The following is a 27,586-nucleotide window of genomic DNA, read 5'->3' on the forward strand; positions in this document are numbered from 1 at the left end:
GGATTGTGGGATATGGTATCAGTACAGCCCTCTTGGAACCACAACAGAGGTGGTACTGTTTAAGCGAGCCATACCGTTCGGTTCCATGTAGTGGAAAAGCGCCGCCGTAACATACTGTACCGAACCGTTAACACCGTACCATGCAGTGGAAAAGCGCAAAAGAGAGCCGAACCGTTCGGTTCCATGTAGTGGAAAAGCGCCGTCGTACCGTTCCAACACCGTACCATGTGGTACCATGCAGTGGAAAAGCGCAAAAGCAAACCGAACCGCCAATATACCCCCTTTTTGCCCAGGCCACTTTTTAGCTTTCAGCGCGGTCACTCTTTGAATGACAATTGCATGCTCATGTAACACTGTACCCATATAAAATTTGTATCATGTTTTCACGCAAATAGAACTTTATTTTGGTAATATTTAATCACCACTGGGTTTTTTATTTTTTGCTAAAAAAAAAAAACAGTTTTCATAGTTTGTTATAAAATCTTGAAAACAGGTAATTTTTCTCCTTCGCTGATGTGCACTGATGATGAGGCTGCACTGATGATGAGGCTGCACTGATGTGCACTGATGATGAGGCTGCACTGATGGGCACTGATGATGAGGCTGCACTGATGGGCACTGATGAGGCTACACTGTGTTATACCTGAAGGGTTTCACATGTACTGAGAATATAACACACTGATAGGTGGCACTCATGGGCACTGATAGATGGCACTGGTTAGCAATACTGATGGGTACTGGAAAGTGGCAATGGTGGTCACCGTGTGGGACCTTTTTAAAGAAGCTGTCAGCCTGAGGAAAGAAAAAAAAAAAAGCAGATTACCGGCTTCTGTTTACATTATGTTAAAGGGCCGGAATTAAGCCCTCGCTGTAGCAGTCTTTCGGCTAACGCGCGTGCACCAAGTGGTTAAGCACTACAGCTTGCCACCATTCCACGGGCAGACGTAATTTTAAAGCATGACATTTTAGGAATCCATTTACTCAGCGTAACATCATCTTTTACATATATACGAAAAATTGGGGTAACTTTTTTTTATTCATTAAAGTGAATTTTATCAAATAAATTGCGTTTGAAAAACTGCTGCGCAAATACTGCGTGACATAAAAATTGCAACGGATTGCCATTTTTTTCTCTAGGGTCTCTGCTAAAAAGAAATATATATATAATGCTTGGGGGTTCTAAATAAAAAAAGTAGCTTTTTACATGCGGGAGCGAAGTGTCAGGATTGGCCCAGATACAAAGTGGTTAAAATAAAACATGAGACAAATTTGTAAAAAAAACAAAAATATATTATTTAACAGTTAAAAACAAGAGGCACAAACAGAACGCGTGTCAGGAACATTCTGGAACAAAATACAAACTAAAATCCTGCAGCAGTGGGACAGTAAGCCACAGATGGCCGCCGTGGTGGGGTGGGGAAGGGGGGGGGTCTGGACTGAGATGGCTGCTATTTAGATAACAGCTGCTTGCGTTGTTGCTCCAGCAAGGCCTCGAGGTGGTCAGCTCGCTTAACCGCCGCCTGCAGGAAAGAGCAGAGAGAGACATCAGATACAGAGGCGTAACTAGAACCTTCAGGGCCCCGATGCAGGAAACGATGAAGGGCCCCCCAGACCCCTGGCTGGGGCCCTTCCCTTCAAGCCCGGGGCTCTTCCCACTAATCCTGGGGCTCGTTGCATGGCCTTTTATTATGGTCCCGCAGCAGGATCCTTTCACAAGTTCTGCAGTGGGCCCCCTTCCTGTAATCTTGGGGCCTCCCCACAGTGGTGCAATGCCAGGGCCCGGTAGCAAGTGTGACCTTTGATATCCTGGAAGTTCACCCACTGGTTTGCTACCGGGCCCCCTGGAGCATGGGGCCCGGTAGCAATTGCAACCCCTGCAACCCCTGTAGTTACGCCCCTGATCAGATAAGATCATCAGGAATTCACAGTTCTCATCGCTTTACATTAGAGACCCGCATCGGACTATAATTTCTTTAGAGTTACTGGACACAAAAGGTACTTGACTAAGTGCCGGTTCACACTTCCACGTGTGCGGCGATCGCATGTAATACCGGAGCGCACTGCTCCTTCATTACATGCGATCGGCTGTGCGGTGCAAGTTTAGCCATACACTTTGTATGGCTGAATTCGCACCGCACCTGCAGCAAACACGCACAGGGACCCTTTTTTGCAGCCGCATCAGGATCGGATCGCACAGCGGTTCACACTTGTGCGATCCGATCCTGTGCGAACTGCAAGATCGCACTGCGATATGCGATCAAACTGGGGGTGTCGTTAAGATTACATTGACACCCCCAGCGTTTCGCATATGGCAGTGTGAACTGCCGGGGGTGCGTTTGCGATGCGGGAACAGGCTGCGAATTCGCAGCCTTCCCGCATCGCATAAGTGTGAACCGAGCCTAAAGCGATGTCTCGTTTTTATCTTTTTTTAGTTAAAAATAATAATGTCATACTTACCTACTCTGTTTAATGGTTTTGCCCAGATCCTCCTCTTCTCGGGTCCCTCTTCGGTACTCCTAGCCCTTTCCCTTCTGTTGAGTGCCCCCACAGCAAGCACCAGAGCCGAGCCACAGCTCCCTGTGTCCATTCAGACACAGAGCTGTGGCCGCCCCCCGCCCCCTTTCTCACCTCATTGGCTGACTGACTTTGGATAACAGCAGTGGGAGCAAATGGTGCCACGCTGCTGTCTCAGCCAATGAGGAGGAAGATTCCCAGAGAGCAAAGACTCTTGCAACATCGCTGGATCTAGATGGACCTCAGGTAAGTATTAGGGGGGGCTGCTGCCACAGAAGATTTTTTTATCTTAATGCATAGAATGCATTAAGCTAAAAAACCTTCCGACTTTACAACTACTTTGCCTCTGGAAGATTTGCTCCCCTTCATGACCAGGCCATTTTTTGCAAAAAGGCACTGCGTTGATTAAACTGACAATTGCGCAGTTGTGCAACGCTGTACCCAAAAAAAAATATTTTCTTTTTTTCCCTACAAATAGAGCTTTCTTTTGGTGGTATTTGATTACCTCTGCGGTTTTTATTTTTTGCTCTATAAAATGACAATTAAAAAAAATGGGATTTTTGACTTACTGTAAAATCCATTTCTCTGATGTTCATTGACGAACACAGCTCCTTGTATTTATAACCATTGGGTTATACTGCCCCCTACATGAGCGAGACACTAGGAAGAAAACAATTCTGGCTACACCCATGGGCAGTCCCAGGGGGTATACTCCCTCTGTATGCTTTAGCCACTCAGATTTGTTATAAGCAGTGTCAGGAGAATTATAACTCCAGAGGGGTGGGTGCTGTGTCTGTCAATGAACATCAGAGAAATGGATTTTACGGTAAGTCAAAAATCCCATTTTCTCCTTGGTTCACTGACGGACACAGCCCATGATATTCAAAACCATTGGGATATTCCAAGGCAGTGTTAAACATGTGGGGCTGGAACAACAAAAAATTCTCAAGGCTAAACATTAGCCAACCTGGCAAAATGAGCTCAACCAAATAACTGGAGCCCACCTGAAAAAACAACACACCCTCAAAGAGGATCAGGTCCTCTTGAACAGCAGCCTGCAAAACCTTGCGGTCAAAAGAATCATCCGCAGATGCCAACACATATACTTTAGAAAATTTTGTAAAAGTGTGCACCGACGACTAGGTGGCCACCTTGCAAACCTGCATCACTGATGCCTGATGACGGAAAGCCCCGGGAGGCACTAAGTGCCCTTGTAGAGTGCACCTTGACAGGGAAAGGAGGAACCCGATACCCTGAAGGTATAGGTACGAACCACCGTCTGTCTGATCCATCTGGAAATGGTCGCAGAGGAAGTGGAAAACCCTTTCCAGGTTCATCCGTGAGCAAAAAGTCTGACTTCCTGAAAGACTCTGTAGCTTCCAGGTGCACACTAATTGCCCGGACCACATCCAAAGCATGCAAGGCAATTTCCTTCGGATGTTTAGGACTGAGACACAGGGAAGGCAACACAATGTCTTCATCCAAATGAAAAGCAGAGACAACCTTTGGAAGGAAGGACAGACGGGCGAAGAACCACCTTATCCCTGGAAATCACCAGGTAAGGTGAACGGCAGAATAACACCGCCAGTTCCGACACCCTGAACGCAGAGGTGATAGCCACTAAAAAGGCCACCTTCTGGGACAGTGTAAGCAGAGGAATCTCCTGAATATTTGCAAAGGGAGGCTTCTGTACAGCTGAAAGCACCAAATTGAGATCCCAAGGCGGCAACAGAGCCCACCCACAGAAACAGGCACCTGCAGCCACCAGGAGAATCTGCACTACACGTGGGGGGGGGGGGGGGATCAGGAAGTAAAATGATCCAGGAGTCAGCAACAGGGGATAAAGAGGGGCTCTCACCGCCCACAGGGCTCCACTGTCATGGCCGCTGTCGCCGCTATTTCCAATGGAAAACCACAACAAAATGGCCATCAGACAACACACAAATGGCCACCATGTATAGAAACACTCAGGCTACAAAAAAATGGTGGACCCAGGAGGGAGACCAGGCCTCAAGGACAGTTCCAGGCAGGATGGGGGGCCCTCCCCCTCCCCCCATCATCAGTTAGCGCCCTGCCCCCATCCCAGGAAAGTGGCCAGACCACCCAAATAGCCCCAGCATGGAGGGGGGGGGCAGGATGAGGGACTTGGCAAGGGTGGGGGGTGCCTGCGGAAAGGAGGAGAACCCAAGGGTCTGACCATCCCCAAGGAGGGCCCCATGTCCACCCCAAAACCCTCCAGGGGGAGAGGGGGGGGCAGCTACTCACCATGTCAGTAACCAGGCAGGCACCGCTCCAGACAGAACCCCTCTCCATCGAACTGGTGGGGCTGTCGCCCAGAAGGAACGCTGCGACTTGGGCCGAGACCTGGTCTTATGCGACCTCGTGAAACGTTTAGGTGAGCTCCCATCCAGTGGGGCTATGTCGCGGCCGACCTAGTGGTCTGCGCGCTCTCACTGGCTGGACTGGGGTGGCCACTGGATCTAGATTATCTAGCCCGTCGCCCAGTCCGGCAGTTGATTGTAGATCTCAAAAAAAAAATCCAGGAGAAAAAAATTTCCATCTAAAATTTTTTTGCCAGGACCAAAGATCCCAGCAAGGGACTAGACCTTACTCCTGACTAGGCAGGAAAAAAACTGAGTGGCTATAGCAGAGAGCGAGCGAGAGAGAGAGTATACCCCCTGGGACTGCCCATGGGTATAGCCAGAATTATTTTCTGCCTAGTGTCCTACTCCTATAGGGGGCAGTATAACCCAGTGGTTATGAATATCAGGAGCTGTGTCCAACAATGAACGAAAGAGAAAAACAATTTTTCTTACTTTCTGCTATAAAACAAATTCATTTAAAAAAATGGAAAAAAAAAAAAAAATTAATTTCTTCATCAATTTAGTCCAATATGTAATCTACTACATATTTTTGGTAAAAAAAAAAAAAAATCCCAATAAGCGACTATTGATCGGCTTGCGCAAAAGTTATAGCATCTACAAACTATGGGATAGATTTACAGAATTTAACTACTTGTATTTTTTTACTATTAATGGCGGCGATCAGCGACTTATAGCAGGACTGCGACATTGCGGCAGAAAAATTGGACACTAAATGGTGCTTTTTTGGGGACCAGTGACACGAATACAGTGATCAGTGCTAAAAATATGCACTGTCGCTGTACTAATGACACTGGTAGGGACTATCAAAGGTTTAAATAATGTGTTCCTAGGGAGTGATTACTAACTGCATGGGGGTGCTTTTACTATAGGAAGGCATGGATCAGAGTTCCTGCTTTGCAGAAACACAGGATCTCCACCTCCCCTTCTCACAGAACAGCGATCTGCCTTGTTTACATCAGCCATTCTGTCTCTCTTGGGGAACAATCGGTAGGTCCTGGTGGACACTGGGTCAGCCGGACCCGCTGATTGGCTCCCACTGTGTCCAATCACAGCGAAAATGGGGTGCCAGCTGCACTCGTTCCTGCCCCAGACCTGGAGAGCTGCCGTATATGTATATATACAGTATACGGTCGGCAAGCGGTAAAATAGTTTGTTTGGACCAAGCTGCCCCAAACGAACCATTTCCTTTACCAATAGATGCTCCCGAAGTTTTGTGTTTTTTGAATACAAGGCTTCCTCAGATTGGCTGGAGGTGGAGATTGTGATGTCATCTGAGGTTAAAGATAATCCCCCCTTTTTTTTTTTTGCCCATCTGGCACCAACAACTATGCCACATTCACAGTCACTTTCTTTCCCATTCTGAAGCGCAGTTTGAACTTCAGCAAGTCGTCTTCAGCAATTTTTGTTACCAAGCAAACTGAACAGGTGTACTAATAAGGTACACTATAATAAAGTGGCCAGTGAGTGTATATTGCCAGTTATAGGACAAAGCCCGCTTTCTCAGGGAGGTCTGGCCTGGATTTCTGTCACAAGTGTAAAAAGTATATGCAGCCTTAACCAGGGAGATGGAACTTTGACGGATGCATATCAGGGAGAATCCCACCGCACTTAAAGTGTTACTAAACCCAGAAGCCTGCATTCACTATATCTGGTCTCCCCAGAGCCTGCATTCACTATATCTGGTCTCCCCAGGAGCCTGCATTCACTATATCTGGTCTCCCCAGGAGCCTGCATTCACTATATCTGCTCTCCCCAGGAGCCTGCATTCACTATATCTGCTCTCCCCAGGAGCCTGCATTCACTATATCTGCTCTCCCCAGGAGCCTGCATTCACTATATCTGGTCTTCCCAGAAGCCTGCATTCACTATATCTGCTCTCCCCAGAGCCTGCATTCACTATATCTGGTCTCCCCAGGAGCCTGCATTCACTATATCTGGTCTCCCCAGGAGCCTGCAGTCACTATATCTGCTCTCCCCAGGAGCCTGCATTCACTATATCTGCTCTCCCCAGGAGCCTGCATTCACTATATCTGGTCTTCCCAGGAGCCTGCATTCACTATATCTGGTCTCCCCAGGAGCCTGCATTCACTATATCTGGTCTCCCCAGGAGCCTGCATTCACTATATCTGGTCTCCCCAGAAGCCTGCATTCACTATATCTGCTCTCCCCAGAGCCTGCATTCACTATATCTGGTCTCCCCAGGAGCCTGCATTCACTATATCTGCTCTCCCCAGGAGCCTGCATTCACTATATCTGGTCTCCCCAGGAGCCTGCATTCACTATATCTGGTCTCCCCAGGAGCCTGCATTCATTATATCTGGTCTCCCCAGGAGCCTGCAGTCACTATATCTGGCCGCCCCAGGGACGTGCATTCACTATATCTGGTCTCCCCAGGAGCCTGCATTCACTATATCTGGTCTCCCCAGGAGCCTGCATTCGCTCCGTCCGTCCTCGCCCCTCCCCTATGCATGACGACACAAGGGACCACGTGGCTTCACTATTCCTTGGTGAGACTGTCGGCTGCCAGTACACACTGCAGGTACATGCTGCAGGCAGACGTGAACAGCGTCTCCCGCTATACCACCACGATTTTATCATTTCTGGATGGATTGTTTTTACTGCTATGATCGTTTAAAGGTGCATGTTATGCACCATTACATGTGAGTGAGACAATTTACCTTTTATTTAATAAAAATCAGCTTTAAGGATTTCGTGCACTATTGTGAGTTCTCGGTTTACATATTATGCTGCATTGAGTGATACGGCAAACTAGCCTGGGTTATCTTGGATGAGAGGAGCCATAAGGATCTGGATGGATGTTCACTAGGATCTTTTATATATACGCTTTATAGTATATATTTTAAAGGTGAGCACCCATTCACAAGGGGGTGCACGGTTGCTGTTTACTGTGACACTCTGGTCACTCACCACTGGGAAGCACTAGCCACCTGCAGTCGGCTGATTCACTATTATAGGACTATATGTTTTTCAGCACTATTATTCACGTGGATTTATTACTGGACCTCCTTTTGCAATTTTTGCACATTCATACATTTTGCATATTTATTACGTATATAATTTATACTGGCACAATTACTGCAATTGCACTTTAATAGTTTAGCACTATTGCACATTTATTGTTCTGACTTTTATCAGATTTATGTGTGATTATAACTTTGATGGTACTGATATTTATTCCTTTTCACGGATTGTTTGTTTTAATTATTTAATATATTTATTTTTGCGCAGCACTATTAATTCATTTGTACTGTAATAATGACACTGGCAGGGAAGGGGTAACCAGTGTGGGTGATCAAGGGGTTAAATGTAAGCCTAGGGGAGTGATTCTAACAGGGGGAGGCGTGGCTTGTGATATGACCATAGAGACCTGTGATCCTATATAGAAGGATCACAGGCACTCTGTGATCATTCCAGGGAGAAGAACGGTCAGCTGTGTTTACAACAGCTGACCGTTCTTCTCTCTCAGCGGGGAACGATCGCGTGTGTCAGGCAGCAATCGGAGCCGCCTGCCCGCTGCATCTGCTTCCCCGCTGACAAGCGGGGTGCGGGAGCGCGTGCTTGCCCCCTAGCCTCCCGAGAGCGAGCGCCGTACATGTACAGCGATCCGCCTGGGAGCGGCTGCCTGCAGCAGTATAACTGCGGCAGGCGGTTATTAACCGGTTAAGTGCGCTGGGACTCTCGCTGATATGCATCGGTCGCAGTTCCATCTCCCTGGTTAAGGCTAGGTGGACTTTTAAAACTTGTGACAGAAATCCAGGCCAGTTCTCCCTGAGGAAGCGGGCTTTGTCCCTGCGAAACGCGTCAGGAACAGTTTGTATGAAATACCCCATGATACCATCTGGGGATTCATCTAACTGGCAATATATGTAACTGAGGTTCATTTATAATTAACACTAATATGTCAATAATGTTTGGTTTTAAACTGTTTTAATTTTTTATCAAAAAATGTGAATTTTCGTTTTTTTTGGTGTGGTACCTTCATTAGTTTTCTGATGTTCGGGATTAACTATTCTTCTGTAAAATAAGTACAATAATAGTATAAGTATAAGAGTTCTACTTTCTGTGCACTGACCTCGCACTGCTTCCGGAGGGTGTTCACAGTCTCTTCTTTCTTCACAATCGCAGACTTGACCCTGATCACAGAGAAAACGGGAAATGTTAAAGTACTTTTATAGGTTGAGTGATGTGGGAGAAGATGACAGGATTGTGGGTAGCAGACCTAGAAATTCCAATTGCCTGGCTGTCTCATGTGCATTTTCAAACTAAACCTGTGGTCAGGTATCGCAGTCTCAGCAAAAGCCTACAGTCAATGTTCCTGAAAGTAGGAAGCAAGTACCTGCAATCAACAGCCAAATTCAGAAGGGATGTGCTCATCAATGTGCCTAATTTCTAGCTGGGGATAACAAGGGCATGTAAATACACTTTGCCAAAAGTATTGGGACACCTGCTTTACACGCACATGAACTTTAATGACATCCCAGTCTCAGTCCGTAGAGTTCAATATTGAGTTGGCCCACCCTTTGCAGCTATAACAGCTTCAACTCTTCTGGGAAGGCTGTCCACAAGGTTTAGGAGTGTCTATGGGAATGTTTGACCATTCTTCCAGAAGCGTATTTGGGAGGTCAGGCACTGATGTTGAAGAGAAAGCTTGGCTCGCAGTCTCTGCTCAAATTCATCCCAAAGGTGTTCTATCAGGTTGAGGTCAGGACTCTGTGCAGGCCAGTCAAGTTCCTCCACCCCAAACTCGCTCATCCATGTCTTTATGGACCTTGCTTTGTGCACTGGTGCGCAGTCATGTTGGAACAGGAAGGGGCCATCCCCAAACTGTTCCCACAAAGTTGGGAGTTTGAAATTGTCCAAAATGTATTGGTATTCTGACACCTTAAGAGTTCCCTTCACTGGAACTAAGGGGCCAACCCAACCCCTGAAAAACAACCCCACACCATAATCCCCCCTCCACCAAATGATTTGGACCAGGGCACAAAGCAAGGTCCATAAAGACATGGATGAGTGAGTTTGGGGTGGAGGAAATTGACTGGCCTGCACAGAGCCCTGACCTCAAACCGATAGAACACCTTTGGCATGAATTAGAGCGGAGACTGCGAGCCAGGCCTTCTCATCCAACATCAGTGCCTGACTTCACAAATGCGCTTCTGAAAGAATGGTCAGACATTCCCATAGACACACTCCTAAACCTTGTGGACGGCCTTCCCAGAAGAGTTGAAGCTGTTATAGCTGCAAAGGGTGGGCCAACTCAACATTGAACCCTACGGAATAAGGCTGAGATGCCATTAAAGATTATGTACGTGTAAAGGCAGGCTTCCCAATACTTTTGACAGTAAAGTGTATTTACATGCCCTTGTTATCCCCAGCTAGAAATTAGGCACATTGATGAGCACATCCCTTCTGAATTTGGCTGTCAATGGTATCTGTCAGTGGGCAGGGTCAGTAGGGCAGCGGAACAGTGTCAGTCAGTAGAGTAGAGGAAGGTGTCAGTAGGGAAATGTCAGTAGAGCAGAGAATAGAGTCAGTCAGTAGGGCAGCGGAACGGTGTCTGTCAGTGGGCGGTGTCAGTAGGGCAGTGGATGTCAGTCAGTAGATCAGAAGAGGGGGTCAGTAAGGCAGTGTCAGTAGAGCAGCTGAATCGTGTGTCAGTGGATAGTGTCGGTCAGTGGAGCAGAGGAGGGTGTCAGTGGGGTAGTGGACAGTGCTAGTCAGTGAAGCAATGGATAGTGTCAGTCAGTAGAGCAGAGGAGGGTGTCAGTGGGGTAGCGGACAGTGTCAGTCAGTAGAGCAGTGGACGGTGTCAGTAGAGCAGTGGACGGTGTCAGTAGAGCAGTGGACGGTGTCAGTAGGGCAGTGGACGGTGTCAGTAGGGCAGTGGACGGTGTCAGTAGAGCAGTGGACGGTGTCAGTAGAGCAGTGGACGGTGTCAGTAGAGCAGTGGACGGTGTCAGTAGGGCAGTGGACGGTGTCAGTAGGGCAGTGGACGGTGTCAGTAGGGCAGTGGACGGTGTCAGTAGGGCAGTGGACGGTGTCAGTAGAGCAGTGGACGGTGTCAGTAGGGCAGTGGACGGTGTCAGTAGGGCAGTGGACGGTGTCAGTAGGGCAGTGGACGGTGTCAGTAGGGCAGTGGACGGTGTCAGTAGAGCAGAGGACAGTGTCAGTAGGGCAGTGGACGGTGTCAGTAGAGCAGTGGACGGTGTCAGTAGAGCAGTGGACGGTGTCAGTAGAGCAGTGGACGGTGTCAGTAGGGTAGTGGACTGATGTTCAAAACGCGTCAGCCTAGCAGACTCATGCGGACCACTGCATGCTATCCAGCACCATGCAGTGCCTTGGCTACCTTGGAGATCTTGTGTTGATCTTGTTCATATGCGTGATATCTACTATTGTTTCGTGAGTATAATATAGACCTTTTAAAATTTTAATAAATCCTTTTAGTGGTAATGCCCTTCTCTTGTTGTTGTCTTTTAGTGTGTTTTGGATACCCTTGGTCCTGAGGGGGCAGCAAGACCACAAGCAATACCAACTTAAGTCCACTTGAATGCCTATATACATTTCATTCCCCCATCATACACCACTTGAGCGCAGGAGATCTGTTTTAAAGCAGGATGGTGTTTGTCAGACATCGTCAGTAAAGCAGTTGGTGGTGTCAGTCAGTAGAGCAGAGGAAAGTGTCAGACACAGTTCAGCTTGCCCTATTGACTGTCAGCAGGGCAGCGGAACGTTGTTAGTAGAGAGGTGGATGGTGTCAGACAGTTCAGCTGCCCTATTGACTGACACCCTCCTCTGCTCTACTGACTGACACCATCCACCTCTCTACTGACACAGTCTACTGACTTACACTGTTCCGCTGCCCTATTGACTGACACCCTCCTCTGCTCTACTGACTGTCAGCAGGGCAGCGGAATGGTGTAAGTCAGTAGACGGTGTCAGTAGAGAGGTGGAGGGTGTCAGTAGGAAAGTGTCTGTCAGTAGGGCCGCTGAACTGTTTCTGTCGGTAGGGCAGCGGAACGGTGTAAGTCAGTAGACTGTGTCAGTCAGTAGAGCAGAGGAGGGTGTCAGCAGAGCAGAAGAGGGTGTCAGTGGGGTAGCAGACAGTGTCAGTCAGTAGAGCAGTGGACTGGTGTCAGTCAGTAGGGTAGAGAACTATGGCAGAAGAGCAGTGGACAGTGTCAGTAGAGCAGAGGATATGGTCAGTCAGTAGGGTAGCAGACATTGTCAGGCAGTAGAGCAGGGGAAGGTGTCAGTCAGTAAGGCAGCAGGACGGTGTTTGTCAGACATCGTCAGTAGAACAGTTGGTGGTGTCAGTCAGTAGAGCAGAGGAGGGTGCCAGTAGGACCGTGTCAGTAGAGCAGAGGACGGTGTCAGTAGAGGAGAGGAGAGGAAAGTGTCAGTCAGTAGGGCAGCAGAATGGTGTAAGTCAGTAGACGGTGTCAGAGAGGTGGATGGTGTCAGTCAGTAGAGCAGAGGAAGGTGTCAGTCAATAGGGCAGTTGAACTGTGTGTCAGTAGGGCAGCGGAACGGTGTAAGTCAGTAGACGGTGTCAGAGAGGTCGATAGTGTCATTCAGTAGAGCAGAGGAGGGTGGCAGTAGGGCAGTGTCAGTAGAGCAGAGGAAAGTGTCAGTCAGTAGGGCAGCTGAACTGGGTCAGTCAGTAGAGCAGAGGAGGGTGTCAGTAGCGCAGAGAACTGTGGCAGCAGAGCATAGGATAGTGTCGGTCAATAGGGCAGTGGCCAGAATCAGTTAGTATTAGTAGACGTTGTCAGTAGAGTAGAGGAGGGTGTCAGTAGGGCAGAAAACTGTAGTGGAGCAGTGAACAGTGTCAGTCAGTAGGGCAGAAGGCCGTTTTAATCAGTGGACGGTGTCAATCAGCGAGAGGAAGAGTCAGCTGGGATCAACGCAGCACACTTGGTATTATCCTTCCATGCGCCTCTCTGCATATGTGGGGGGAACCGGGGGGTCGGCAAGGAAGGTGCATGATCTACCCATCACCCACCTGCAGTCATCGGCCATAGATGGAGCGAAAGCAAAAACGCTCTATTCCCCCATCAATGCAGTCAGATGGGGGAATCCCTCTCACAGAGCTATTGTGTTTTCCCAGTAGGGGGGTGCAGGTGGAGCTATAGTTGCTTGCAATAATTGAATGAAAAAGTTAATCGATCAGCCTGCCCATACATGGTTCAAATATTGTCCAGCTGAGATTCCAACCATCTATGGCCGGATTTAGAGTAAAAACTTTCCTTGACAATTTATTCTTAACCACTTTAGGACCGGAGGATTTTGCTGTCTTACGTCCAGGCCACTTTTTGCGATTCGGCACTGTGCGAATTTAACTGACAATTGCGCGGTCATGCAACGCCGTACCCAAACGAAATTTACGTCCTTTTTTTCCCCACAAACAGAGCTTTCTTTTGGTGGTATTGAATCACCTGTGCGATTTTCATTTTTTGCAATATTAATTAAAAATGCGTCAATTTTGAAAAAATAACAATATTTTTCTACTTTGACAGTTAAAAAATATCCAATATATTCAATTTTTGTCATATATTTAGGCCAAAATGTATTTAGCTACATGTCTTTGAGAAAAAAATTCTCAATGAGCGTATTTTTAACCGCTTTATGACTGGAAGGTTTTACCCCATTCCTGACCAGGCCATATTTTGCGATTCGGCACTGCGTTACTTTAACGGACAATTGCGCAGTCGTGCAACGCTGTACCCAAATTACATTTATGTTCTTTTTTTCCCCACAAATAGAGCTTTCTTTTGGTGGTATTTGATCACCTGTGCAATTTTTACTTTTTGCGCTATAAACAAAAAAAGAGCGACAATTTTGAAAAAATAACAATATTTTTCAAATTTTTTTTTATATGAAATCCCCCCCCCCCCAAAAAAATGTAAAAATCAAATTTTTTTATCATTTTAGGCCAATTTTTTTTCTGCTACATATTTTTGGTAAAAAAAAAAAAAATTGCAATAAGCATATTTTGATTGGTTTGCGCAAAAGTTATTGCGTTTACTAACTAAGGGAAAGATTTCTGTCATTTTTGGTGTTTTTTTTTTTTATGAGTAATGGCGGCGATCTGCGATTTTTTTTTTTTGCGGGACTGCGACATTACGGCGGACAGATCGGACCCTTGACTGACATTTTTGACACTTTGGGGGTTCCAGTGACATTACTACAGTAATCAGTGCTATACATAAGCACTGTTACTGTAAAAATGACACTGGCAGGGAAGGGGTTAATTTTTATTGGAGAGGGAGGGGTTAATGTATGCCTGGTGCTTACTGACATGTGTGGGGGGAGGTGACTGAGTGACACAAGGACAGATTGCAGGTTCAGCTATGCTGAACCCTGCAATCTGACCCTGCCTGTCACTTAGGAGATCCGCCCGCTTTGTTTACACAAGCGGGCGGATTTCCACACTCGATCTCCGACGATCGGGGAAGAGCAGCTGTGATCACCTCCTCTCCTCCCCTGGCCCGACTCCCGCTGTAACTGAATACGGCGGGAGCGAGCCTCCGGCGGCGCCCGCGCGCCGCTGAGAGCCACTTTGCCGCAGTACAGTCAACGTGACTGGTCGGCAAGTGGTTAACTGACTAATCCACTCAACCCTGATGGTGAAAAATAGAATTTCTCTCTGCACAAGATTCCTTTCATTGTAGCACTGATCATCAAAGTGGTTAGGCAGTCTCAGCACTGCTTGAAGGTTAATAATGGCCTGTTTAAAGGATAACTGTACAATATATGGGCAACGTTTGTGGATGGCTGATCATCACATGCGTCTACCTATATGGCCAAAAGTACTGTATGTAGACAGCAATCCAAATTAAATTCAGGGTCCTGGCAATCCTCCATCATACAAAGACATTGTAGACAATTGTGCTCTACCAGCCTTGTGGAGCCATTTCCATGAAGACCCTTTTCTGTTCCAGAATGCCCCTGTGTACAAAGCCAGCTCCATAAAGATATGGTGTGACCAGTCTGGTGTGGGGGAACTCGGGTGTCCTACACAAAGCCCTAAACGTATCCCTACTGATCACCTTTGGGATGGACTCCACCTCTGATGGTGAGCCAGGTCTTCTCATCCAACATTTCCACACCTTTTACACTATATTACACTATAACAGTACCTGGCCTCACAAATGGGCACAAATTCCCACAGGCACCTTCCAAGATCTTGTGGAAGGTCTTCCCAGAAGAGTGGAGGGATACAAAGGAAGGTAACTCTATATTAATGGCCATGGAGGGCGAGGGAAACCCCATATTAATAGCCATTGAGGGGGAGGTGGGCAACTTCAAAGTAACCACTTCAATTCTGGAAGGTTTACCACTGCTGGGGCTGGGACCTCTAGTTACAGAATTCAGATCAATGCTTTTTCCTGGGGGAATCCGTCATCAACAAGACAGAGCTGGGATGTTCAGTGCAGGGCCGGCCTTTGGGGTGTGCGAGCTGTGCGGCTGCACAGGGTGCCATGGGCAAAAGGGGCGCCGTGTGGCCATTGCAGCTCGTACATGATCAGGCCGCACAGTGGGAGGTAAGCGGCGACCGCGGCATGGAGAGGGTTAACACAGGCCACGGCCGCCGCTTACCTCCCGCTGTGCGGCTGTGCCTGTGTCTTCTATAGCTGCAGGGCTGAGCTGTGTATCACACACAACTCAGCCTCAGATCCGCCGCCAGTGCCCGCCACTGACAGATCCCCTCCTCTCCAGGCCAGGGACGCCAGAGGAGAGATTGTCGGCTCCCCCTCCTCCCACCCCTTCTCCTCCTCCTCCTCCCGCCCTTTCTTCTCGTGGTAAGCCTCCATACTAAAGGTAAGTAAGCTCTCTCCTGCATCAAATGTAAGGGGGGGGCTCTGTGTGGGGGTCTCTGATGTAAAGGGGGCTTTGTTTGGGGGGTCTTTGGTGTGGGGGGTCTCTGATGTAAGGGGGCTCTGTGTGGGGGTCTCTGATGTAAGTGGGGCCTCTGTGCGGGGTTTCTGTTGTAAGGGGGCTCTGTTGGGGGGTTTCTGTTGTAAGGAGGGCTCCGTTGGGGGTCTCTGATGTAAGGGGGGTCTCTAATGTAAGGGGGGCTAAGTTTGTAGTGATCATAAAAAAGAAAAGTCAAATGAAGTGCAAAAAAAGTGCAAAAAAAAATGTGCCGGGCGCTGGTTGGGGGGCTGGGGGCGCAACAGGATCAGCTCGCACAGGGCGCTTGAACACCTAAGGCCGGCCCTGGTTCAGTGGATGAATGCATGGCTTCCACCAGCCTTTACTGGGCCGGTGTGTACAGTGAGCACATATAAGAAGTCTTAAAAGTGCGTATAAAGGTAAACAATTGTATCTGAACCACTTGACCTCCGGAAAATGTACCCCCCTTCATGACCAGGCCATTTTTTGCGATGCGGCACTGCGTTACTTTAACTGAGAATTGCGCGGTCGTTCGAAACTGTACTCAAAAAAAAAAAAATTTCCTTTTTTTTCCCCATTTTTTCATCAATGTAGGCCAATATGTATTCTGCTACACATTTTTGGTAAAAAAAAACCCCAATACATGTATATTGATTGGTTTGCGCAAAAGTTATAGCATCTACAAATGATAGTATATTTTTATTCATTTTTTTTTTTGTACTAGTAACGGCACTCAGCGACTTATAGCGGGACTGTGATATTGTGTGGGACCAGTGACACTAATACTAGTGATCGACCGATATCGGTTTTTAGTTGCCGATACCGATATTTTGGACATTTTTTTACATTGCTTATCGGTATCGGCCAATATTTTTGTACATTTAAATTTTTTTTTTTGTTTACTTGACAGGTACTCTTGTGGAGGGATCTGGGGGTCTAAAAGACCCCAAACCCCTCCTCTGCACTTAAAAACATTCAAAAACGCCAAGTTTGGCTGTTTTGAATGCTGTCATTTTTTTTAATCTGGCGCCGAGTACCCAGAAGTAATGTCATGACGATAATCGGTCAATCACTAATACAGTGATCAGTGCTAAAAAATATATGCACTGTTACTGTACTATTGACGCTGGTAGGGAAGGGGGTTAACATCAGGAGCAATCAAAAGGGTAATTGTGTTCCCTGGGAGTGATTACTAACTGTGGGGGAGGTGCTTTGACTGGGGGAAAATAAAGATCCATGTTCCTACTTAGCAGGAACACAGGATCAGCACATTCCCCTCTCACAGAACGGCGGTCTGCCTTGCTTACATAGGCAGATCATCATTCTGCCTTTCTCCTAAACAATCGGCAGGTCCCGGCAGACATCGCATCCACCCGACCCGCTGATTGGCGGGTGAGGGACGGAGCGGTATTGAGTGGATGCCGAACGGAGCGGTATCACCCGGGTATCACTTACAGCAAGTGGGTGTGAGATATTGATCTGCCAGCAGATTTGCTAATGTGGAATTACTTATATCTTTTGTACATATGTGAGTGGCATATTCAATAGCATTTGTAAACGGAATTATGCGATGTGATGACATTTTACCCTTACATGAGCAATATTGGTAATATCGGCCAGTTCCGGGGCCGATACAGACATATCGGCAAAAATCAATATCGGCCCTCCGATAATCTGCTTTATTTATTTATTTCAGGTACTTATATAGCGCTGTCAATTTACGCAGCGCTTTACATATACATTGCACATTCATATCAGTCCCTGCCCTCAAGGAGCTTACAATCTAAGGTCCCTAACTCACATTCATACATACATAGTAGGGCCAATTTTTTTTTTTTTTTATACAGGATCCAATTAACCTACCAGCATGTCTTTGGAGTGTGGGAGGAAACCGGAGTACCCGGAGGAAACCTACGCAGGCACAGGGAGAACATGCAAACTCCAGGCAGGTAGTGTCATGGTTGGGATTCGAACCAGCGACCCTCTTCCCGCTAGGTTAAAGTGCTAACCACTACACCACTGTGCCGCCCTACACCTTTGCCGATAATCGTTTAAATAGCTAATATATATGTATGTAGGATCTCAGACTTTACCCTGCAGGGGGCGCCACGCGCCGCTATTGGGCCACTTCGCTAATCTGTGGACGCCAGGCACTCAATGTTGTCGGGCACCCGCCGATCATCGGCAATACACAGAGAAATGAGATATGCTTATGTAAACCGGACATATCTCAGTTCTGACTGGGGGGGGAGGGATCGATCCTGTGTTACTGCAATGCAGGTATTAGAATCAATCTCTTCCCCTAGTGAAAGCACCATACACAGTACAAAAACACTGGCTAGGCACACAGTTAACCCTTTGATGGCCCTAGATATTTAACCCCTTCCCAGCCAGTGTCAATAGTACAGTGACAGTGCATAATATTATGACCGATCACTGTATTGGTCTCACTGGTTCCCGCAAAGTGCCAATTGTCTGCCGAAATATCGCATTCCCGCTATAAGTTGCTGATCGCCATTACTAGTATTAAAAAAATAAAAAATTCCATAAACATATCCAATCGTTTGTAGACGCTATAACGTTCATGTAAACCAACCAATATACTCTTATTGGGATTTTTTTTTTTTTTACCAAAAATATGTAGCAGACTACATATTGGCCTAAATTTATCAAGAAATTAGTTTTAATTTTTTTTTTTTTTTATTACTGTATTTGTTTTATAGCAGAAAGTAGAAAATATTTGTAAGAATTTTTTGTTTATAGCGCAAAAAAAACCTGCAGATGTGATCAAATACCACAAAAAATGGATTTTTGTAAAATCTTACCGTAAAATCCTTTTCTCTTAGCTCATCGACAGACGTAGTCCTCGGTGATACACCACCTTCGGGTTATGTTACCTCCGCAGGAGCAGGACTAGACAGGAAATTAAAAAGCTCTGGCCACACCCTAGGGGCAGTCCCAGAGGGTATATCCTCTCTCTCTCTGCCTCAGCAAATCAGTTATGTGAAAAAGCAGTGCTTAGAGAATTTAACCCAACCCAACTCCAAAACAGAGGGGCGGGGACTACGTCTGTCGATGAGCTAAGAGAAAAGGATTTTACGGTAAGATTTTACAAAAATCCATTTTTCTCTAGCGCTCATTGACAGACGTAGTCCTCGGTGATACACCACCTTCGGGACGTCCCAGAGCAGTATCACAACTGAGGGGTGGGAAAATGGAAATCAAATCCCAATCTAGAAGGCCCAACCGGTGCCAACTAGAAGTTTACAATGCTCATCCTTAATGATGAGACTCAACAAAAAAATTTTCAAACAGAAAAAAACCCTCGAGGTAGACCACCGGTCTCCTCAAATTGCGGCCTGCAAAACCTTGCGGCCAAATGAGGCATCCGCCGATGCCGTCACATCAATTTTATAGAATTTAGTAAAGGTATGTACCGACGACCAAGTGGCCGCCTTACATACCTGGACCACTGACGCCTGATGGCGAAAGGCCCAGGAAGTACTGAGCGCTCGAGTGGAGTGCGCCCTAACAGGGAACGGAGGACTCTGACCCTTAATAGAATAAGCCTGTACCACCGTTTGTCTAATCCATTTGGCAATGGTCGCGGCAGATGCAGGCAAACCCTTTCTGGGGCCATCCGTGATCACAAAAAGTGAATCCGTCTTACGGAATGATTCCGTAGCTTTCAGGTATACCCTGATTGCCCGAACCACATCCAAGGAATGCAACGCATGTTCCCGATGATGCTTGGGCTGAGGACACAAGGAAGGTAGTACAATATCTTCATTCAGATGAAAATCTGAAACCACCTTAGGAAGAAAAGATGGCTTAGGATGAAGTACTACCTTATCCCTATGAATCACTAGGTATGGGGACTGGCATGATAATGCAGCCAGTTCTGACACCCTGCGAGCAGAAGTAATAGCCACCAAGAAGACCACCTTCTGGGATAAAGTAAGCAAGGGAATCTCCCTGATGTTTTCAAAGGGAGGTTTCTGTAGAACCGACAAAACCAAATTAAGATCCCAGGGCGGTAAGGGCGCGCGGACTGGAGGAGCCAGGTGCCGCACCCCCTGGATGAAATTCCGCACCAAGGATCTGGTAGCTAAAGGTTTCTGAAAGAAGATTGCTAATGCTGAAACTTGACCCTTGATGGTGCTCAAGGCTAGCTTCTGCTCAACCCCTTGTTGCAAAAAGGCCAATATTCGAGACACCGAATAGGTACGTGGAGGAAATCCTAAAGATTCGCACCACGCAATGTAAGTCTTCCATGTGTGATAATAGACTTTGCTGGAAGTCGCTTTCCTTGCTTTAATAAGGGTAGGAATGACTGAAGTAGACAAACCTCTGTCCTTCAGTACTTGGGTCTCAATGGCCAGGCCATTAAAACCAGCGACTGTAAAGCACGAAGGTAAATAGGTCCTAGAGACTACAGACACTCCCTGAGACGAAGTTCCCACGGAACGTCTGCGACTAACATGTCCAAGTCGGCCAGGCCGGCTTGAAGAGGCCAGCCTAGAATTTCTAGGACCACTGGCGCTGATAGGATCTGAACCAGGCGTCCCTAGAGCTATCTGGCCCCGACCATCCGAGAAAGTCTGGTCGTTTTCTGTTCCCACACATTTATCAGATACCTGATAGTTATCAGGAAAGGTGATCTTTTCTGGTTGAACCTCAGGGACCGAAGTCACCCGACTAGAGGCTACTTGGCCTATCTGGTCAATCAGATCCGATTCCTGTGAGGTATCGGGACTAATCTTAGGAAAAGGTAAAGGAAAAGATCTATAGAGGGAACGGTAACTACCGCTTCCTGTACTTAAATGTTGGAAGGGAAGAATCGCACCGGTAGTAGTGGTAGATGCTCGATCTAATGTCCTGAATACCGGTGAAAACGTCCCCCCACCCTGAAATCGGGTGGGGGCGCACCTTCAGGCTGTGTACTCCTTTACTTCGGGTTTGGCTGGGTTGGTCCTCTGCTTGTCCGACCATCCCTTCTTGAACCCTCCTGGAGGAGTCTTGCCTTTCCCGGGAGTACCAGCCGGGCGCCCTTTATGGGCGGTAAAGAAAGGTCCTCGCTTGTTGCGAGGTCCCTTAACTTTTGCAGCCTGTGGCAAAAAAGTACTCTTGCCCCCGGTGGCATCCTTAATGATTTCATCTAGGTTGGCTCCAAATAGACGATTCCCCTGAAAAGGGAGATTGGTCAAAGTCTTTTTGGAACCTAGGTCAGCTGACCAGCATTTTAACCACAGCACACGTCTGAGGATCACTGCTAACTTAGATGCATGCCCTAACAAGGGAGTAGTGTCCAAGGCTGCGTCACAGATAAACCGTAGCCCTTGTATGATCTGTTCTATCAAATCAGATGTCTCCTGGGGAATATCTTTTCCCCTAAGATCTTGGCGTACCATTTTCGCCCATTCCGTAAGTGTCTGGGAAACTAGACCAATAACAATTACTGGTCTAAATGCTGACCCTATCAGAGAAAAGATAGTGCGGGACTCCGCTTCTATCTTTCGATCCACCGGATCCTTAAAGGACGAAGTGTCCTCCACTGGAATAACCGTGGCTTTATTCAGCCTGGAAATAGGCGGATCCACGACTGGTGGTACCGTCCATTTCTTAATGATGGATTCCTCAAACGGATAGCGTCTAGCAATACGCTTGGAAATAGTAAAGGTACGTTTAGAATGTTCCCATTCTCCTTTAATCTGATTACCAAAACATTTAGGTACAGGAAAAGCCTTCGCCGTCTTGATGGGCTTATTAGTCCCAAAAGGCCTTTCTGTTTCAGTTGCCTCTGCCGGTAAAGCCTCAAGTTTTAAGGTTTCTTGCACTGCCACAACTAGTGCGTCCACCAATGCTTCTTCCTGAATTATAGCAGGAGAAGAAGCGTCCTCCTCACTGTCTGAGGGGGCTTTACCTGGGATAACAGCCCTTGCAGAGGAACCTGCAACTGCAGTGACCATCTCTGAATCAGAGTCAGAGGTGTCAGATAGTATAGGGGTAGGCGGGGGTCGCTTCCTTGACCCCCGTCCCTGACAGGCCGCCTCCACCCGAGCCACCATAGACTCCAAAATTGCTGTAAATGACTCTATACTCTGTGCACCGGCGGGTCCCGAGGCCCCCTCGAGGGAAACAGGTGGGGGAATATGTGTGGCAGGGTCCATAATAACTCCAGTTACTTCCTGGATGATATAATTCAAAAGTAAAGAAAAAACTTTTTTTTTTTTTTTTTTTTTTTTTTTTTTGACCCTCAGCGCCACAAAAAAACCCCTTAGTGTTACCTGCTAGGGATCCCTATCGAGAGAGAGAGAGATAGACCCCCAGGCTCACCACTTGATGTTCAGAGTTAAACTGCAACAGCTTACAGCGCTGTCTTAGACAAACAGGAAGTCTTTTGGCTGGCTGCCCAGGAAGAAGGGAGGCGGTGTTGTAAAATTTTGTCGGACCCGTGAAAAAATCGGACCTCGTCACTTCCGGTGGTAGAGCATCACAAAACAGCGGATGGGAGTCGTCCGTGCGCATGCGCAGAAGACATTTTTCGAGGTTTGGCAAAATTATAACAGAGAGCGGACAGCTGATTGAGAGGAGGCGGGGCTGAGGTGCTGAGGTGCGACGGAGGACGGAGGACACATATGCAGAGCTGGTGGAGGAGGCGGGACGGAGGTGCGGCCGTGTAATATATGCAGGACTTTAGCGACTCCTTATGTTTTATTATGTTTAGCAATTAAAGTAAATGTAATGAAATCCTAAGGGTAAATAATACGATAATTACTAAAGATAATAAAACATAAGGAGTCGCTAAAGTCCTGCATATATTACACGGCCGCACCTCCGTCCCGCCTCCTCTATTCAGCTCTGCAGATGACGCGGCGGTGTCTTCCGTCCCACCTCAGCCCCGCCTCCTCTCATTCAGCTGCCCGCTATGTGTTATAAGTTTACCAAACCAATATAATGTCTTATGCGCATGCGCACTTGAGACTCCTATAGCCGGAAGTGACGAGGTCCGATTTTTTCACGGGTCCGAGAAAATTTTAGAACAGCGGCACCGCCCCTCTGCACGCCTTCCGGCGCCTCCCCCAAGCTCCACGAGGTGTAGAATCACCTCAAACATGGCCGCCCCCATGCTGGAGACACGAGGCTACGCCAAAATGGCGGCTCGTGCGATCCAGCAAAAAAAATGGCGGCGGCCTGTGCTGACTAGCGGTGTGCTGCAGGCACACAACACTCTCTCTGCATGGGGATATGGCGTGGTTGGCGGTACCGGCCCTGGCGGACCGCATGGCCGTTCGGGAGGCCTGCTAATAGCTGGAGATCTGATTTGGAAGGCAGTCTACATGTCCATGGCTTCTGACTGGTAGGTAGCTTATACTTAACCCATAAGATTCCCAGAATGCCACAGATTACATCTTTAAAACATGTATACAATAGATTGTTAGCTCCCAAACCAAGCCTCCTGGCTTTTTGCACACATAAAATCACACTCAAAGTAGGAGGATTTGTGACATGTTATAGGATAGAAAGAACTCTTTCTTACCATACAGAGAGGGGGCCCGCGTTCACCACAAAACCCGTCAGGGAAAAAGGGGGAACATACTACTCACCATACCGGAACCAGGCGGGCACCAACTCCTGACAGTACCCCTCTCCACCGGGGCGGGAGGGCTGTCGACCGATACGGACGCCGTGACTCATGGTCTTTGGCGTTTCAGCGAGACGTTTAACTCGCGGGTTCAGTCCTTTTAATGGGACTTTGTCGCGGCCGACCCAGCGCGGAGCTATGGCCTGCACGCGCTCGTAGGCTGAACTGGGGTGACCACCGGATCTCGACATCCAGCCCGTCGCCCAGTTCAGCTTTCTTGCTTGAAGATCTCACAGGAACACTGGAGAAAAAAAGCTGTCTAAAAATCCTTTTAGAAAAAAATTCTTGCCAGGACCTAAGATCCCAGCAAGGTATCTAGGTCCTTACTCCTAACTAGACAGAAAATAACTGATTTGCTGAGGCAGAGAGAGAGAGGATATACCCTCTGGGACTGCCCCTAGGGTGTGGCCAGAGCTTTTTAATTTCCTGTCTAGTCCTGCTCCTGCGGAGGTAACATAACCCGAAGGTGGTGTATCACCGAGGACTACGTCTGTCGATGAGCGCTAGAGAAAAGAAAGCTCTATTGGTGGGGAAAAAATGGCATAAATTTTATTTGGGTACAGCGTCGCATGACCGCGCAATTGTCAGTTAAATTAACACAGCGCCATATCGCAAAAAATGGCCTGGTCATGAAGGGGGGTAAATCTTCCGGAGGTCGAGTTGTTAACCGTTTAAAGACTGCCCGCCGCAGTTATACTGCGGCAGGCAGCCGCTCCCAGGCGAAACGCCGTACATGTACGGCGCTTGCTCTCAGGAGGCTAGGGGGCGAGCGGCGCGCTCCCGCCCCCTGCTCGTCAGCGGGGAAGCCGATGCAGCTGGCAGGCGGCTCCGATTTCTGCCTGACACCCGCGATCGCTCCCCGCTGAGAGAGAAGGACGGTCGGCTGTTTTAAACACAGCTGACCGTTCTTCTCTCTGGAATAATCATAGAGCTCCTGTGATCCTTCTATATAGGATCACAGATCTCTATGGTCATTTCACAAGCCACGCCCCCCCCCCACACAGTTAGAATCCCTCCCCTAGGCTTACATTTAACCCCTTGATCACCCATGTTAACCCCTTCCCTGCCAGTGTCATTATTACAGTAACAGTGCATATTTTTAGCACCGATTACTGTAATAATGTCACTGGTCCCCCCAAAAGTGTCAAAAATGTCAGTTAGGGGTCCGATCTGTCCGCCACAATGTCGCAGTCCCACACAAAAATGGCAGATCGCCGCCATTACTAGTAAAAACAAAAGATATAAATCTTTCCTGTAGTTAGTAGACGCGATAACTTTTGCGCAAACTAATCAAAATGCGCTTATTGTGATTTTTTTTTTTTTTTTTTTTTTTTACCAAAAAAATGTAGCAAAATACAAATTGGCCTAAAATTTTAAAAAATTTAGATTTTTACATGTTGTTTTTGGGAATGTTATATAGCAGAATGTGAAAATCATTGTTTTTTTTTCCCCAGAATTTTTGCCCTATTTTTATTTATAGTGCAAAAAATTAAAAACTGCAGAGGTGATCAAACACCACCAAAAGAAAACTCTATTTGTCAAAAAAAAAGGGCATCAATTTTATTTAGGTACAGCATCGCATGACGGCGCAATTGTCAGTTAAAGTAACGCAGTGCCAAATCGCAAAAAATGGCCTGGACATTAAGGGGGCAAATCCTTCCGGTCCAGAAGTGGTTAAAGTAACGCAGTGCCATATCGTAAAAAATAAGGCCTGGTCATGAAGGGGGGGGGGGTAAATCTTCCGGAGGTCAAGTGATTGTTTACCTTTTACATGCACTCTTAAGACTTCCTATATGTGCTCACTGTACACACCGGCCCAGCCATGCATTCATCCGCTGAACATCCCAGCTCTGTCTTGTTGATGACAGATTCCAATGAGAAGAAGCGTTGATCTGAATTCTGTAACTAGAGGCCCCCAGCAGTGCACCACGCTGAGCAGCAGGAAGACTTATTTTGAATATTTTGAACAAATGGGCTGTCACAATGGGCTCAGCACAGCTGGACAAATAATTTCATGTCACCTGCCGGCTGTCAGCTCATTGTTGTTCCTCAATGTTGGTTGCTGTAGACAATCTGTCAACCCATCAGCCTCTACTGCTCGAAGGCCTCTGGAATCTGCGATTCCCACTTCCAACCTTATACACCCACCAGACACTTTATTAAGTACACCGGTTTAATTGCTTGGTAACTCAAATTTCTAATCAGCCAATCACATGGCAGCAACTCAATGCATTTAGGCATCTAGGCGTGGTGACGTCTTGCTGAAGTTCAAATTGAGCAACAGAATGGGGAAGAAAGTGGATTCAGGGGCCGTGGCATGGTTGTTGGTATCAGACGGGCTGGTCTGAGTATTTCAAAAACTGCTGATCTATCAGAGAACGGTCCAAAAAAGAGAAAATATCCAGTGAGCGGCAGTTGTGTGGAGGAAAATGCCTTGTTGATGACAGAGAAGAATGCGCAGACGATGATAGAAAAGCAACAGTAACTCAAATAACCACTCGTTACGCCCAAGGTATGCAGAATACCATCTCTGAACGCACAACACATCGAACCTTGAAGCAGATGAGCTGCAGCAGCAGAAGACCACACCGGGTGCCACTCCTGTCAGCTAAGAACAGGAAACCGGGGCTACAATTCGCACAGGCTCACCAAAATTGGTCAATAGAAGATCGGAAAAATGTTGCCTGGACTGATGAGTCTCCATTTCAGCTGCAACATTCAGATGGTAGGATCGGAATTTGGTGTAAACAACATGAAAGCACGGATCCATCCTGCCTTGTATCACCGGTTCAGGCTGGTGGTGGTGCTGGTGGTGTAATGGTGTGGGGGATATTTTCTTGGCACACTTTGGGCCCCTTAGTACCAATTGAGCATTGTTTAAAAGCCATGGCCCACCTGAGAATTGTTGCTGACCATGTCCATCCCTTTATGACTACAGTGTACCCATCTTCTGATGGCTCCTTCCAACAGGATAATGCACCATGTCACAAAGCTCCAATCATCTCACCACTGGTTTCTTCACCATGACAATGAGGTCACTGTCCTCCAATGGCCTCCACACTCACCATATCCGGTCACTGTACTCCAATGGCCTCCACACTCACCAGATCTCATCCAATAGAGCACCTTTGAAATGTGGTGGAACAGGAGATTGGCATCATGGATGTGTAGCCGACAAATCCACAGCAACTGCATGATGCTATCATGTCACTATGGAGCAAAATCTCTGAGGAACGTTTCCAACACCTTGTAGAATCTATTCCACAAAGAACAAAGGCAGTTCTGAAGGCATAAGGGAGTCCAACCCGGTACTAGCAAGGTGTAACTAATAATGTGGCCGGTTAGTATAGCTCACAGCAGCCTCAAGAGGAAGTAAACCCGGAAAAAAAAAACCTGTAAAGACAAAAGGCATAATGAGCTAGTATGCATCGCATACTAGCTCATTATGAAAGACTTACTTAAAACGAAGCCCTCGCAGTGCCGCCCGCTCAACGACAGGGAGGCCGTCATGTCCGGCCGCCCTGCTTCCTTGTTCGCGTTCATCCGGCCATCTGATTGGCCGGAGGCGCGATTACATCACTCCCGCACATGCGCGTGGGAGCCGCCATTCACGGCACGGGGCTCTGAAGGAACGGCACGGGTGGCCGGTCCTTCAGAGCGCATGCGCTGATGACGTCATCGAATGCATGCACTGTAAATATCTCCTAAACGGTGCATGTTTAGGAGATATTTACAGCACCTATAGGTAATCCTTAATATACGCTTACCTATAGGTAAATGTCAACAAAGTGGATTTACAACCACTCTCAGGAGAAAAGCAGTGCATGCTGGGAAATCAGAAACCCTGCTCTGGGTGGCTGGTCTTGTATCTGCCCCTTTCTGTAGTGGGAGGAGCCTGCTGGGACCCTCTAGTGTTAATTCAGTCTACGAAAATATTTTCATCAACTAAATTAACACTGGTATTGGAGATTTTAGTCGACTAAAATACAATTAAAACAATTCAGATGACTAAAATGCGATTAAAACAATTCAGATGACTAAAATACAACTAAAACTTAAATAGCATTTTAGTCAAAAGTCTATGACTAAAACTTAAATCGAAATTTGACATTCCTCCCACAGCTCTGCT

At 47.3% G+C, this 27,586-nt stretch overlaps 1 protein-coding gene across 2 annotated transcripts in view; it reads right to left on the reverse strand.

The window, feature by feature from the left end:
* Nucleotides 1-1,284: 1,284 nt before the first annotated feature.
* CEP131 (centrosomal protein 131) overlaps nucleotides 1,285-27,586 on the reverse strand; it is a 143,020-nt gene continuing 116,718 nt past the window's right edge. For both annotated transcript variants that reach the window (XM_082271797.1, XM_082271796.1), the window contains 2 exons: nucleotides 8,992-9,052; nucleotides 1,285-1,520 (listed from right to left, as the gene is read on the reverse strand). In XM_082271797.1, the coding sequence (XP_082127923.1) occupies nucleotides 1,449-1,520; nucleotides 8,992-9,052 (133 nt within the window). In that variant the 3' untranslated portion in view covers nucleotides 1,285-1,448. The remainder of the gene's footprint in view (nucleotides 1,521-8,991; nucleotides 9,053-27,586) is intronic.

The sequence above is a fragment of the Pelophylax lessonae genome (genome assembly GCF_965119305.1).
Source record: "Pelophylax lessonae genome assembly, chromosome: 11".
NCBI lineage: Eukaryota > Metazoa > Chordata > Amphibia > Anura > Ranidae > Pelophylax > Pelophylax lessonae.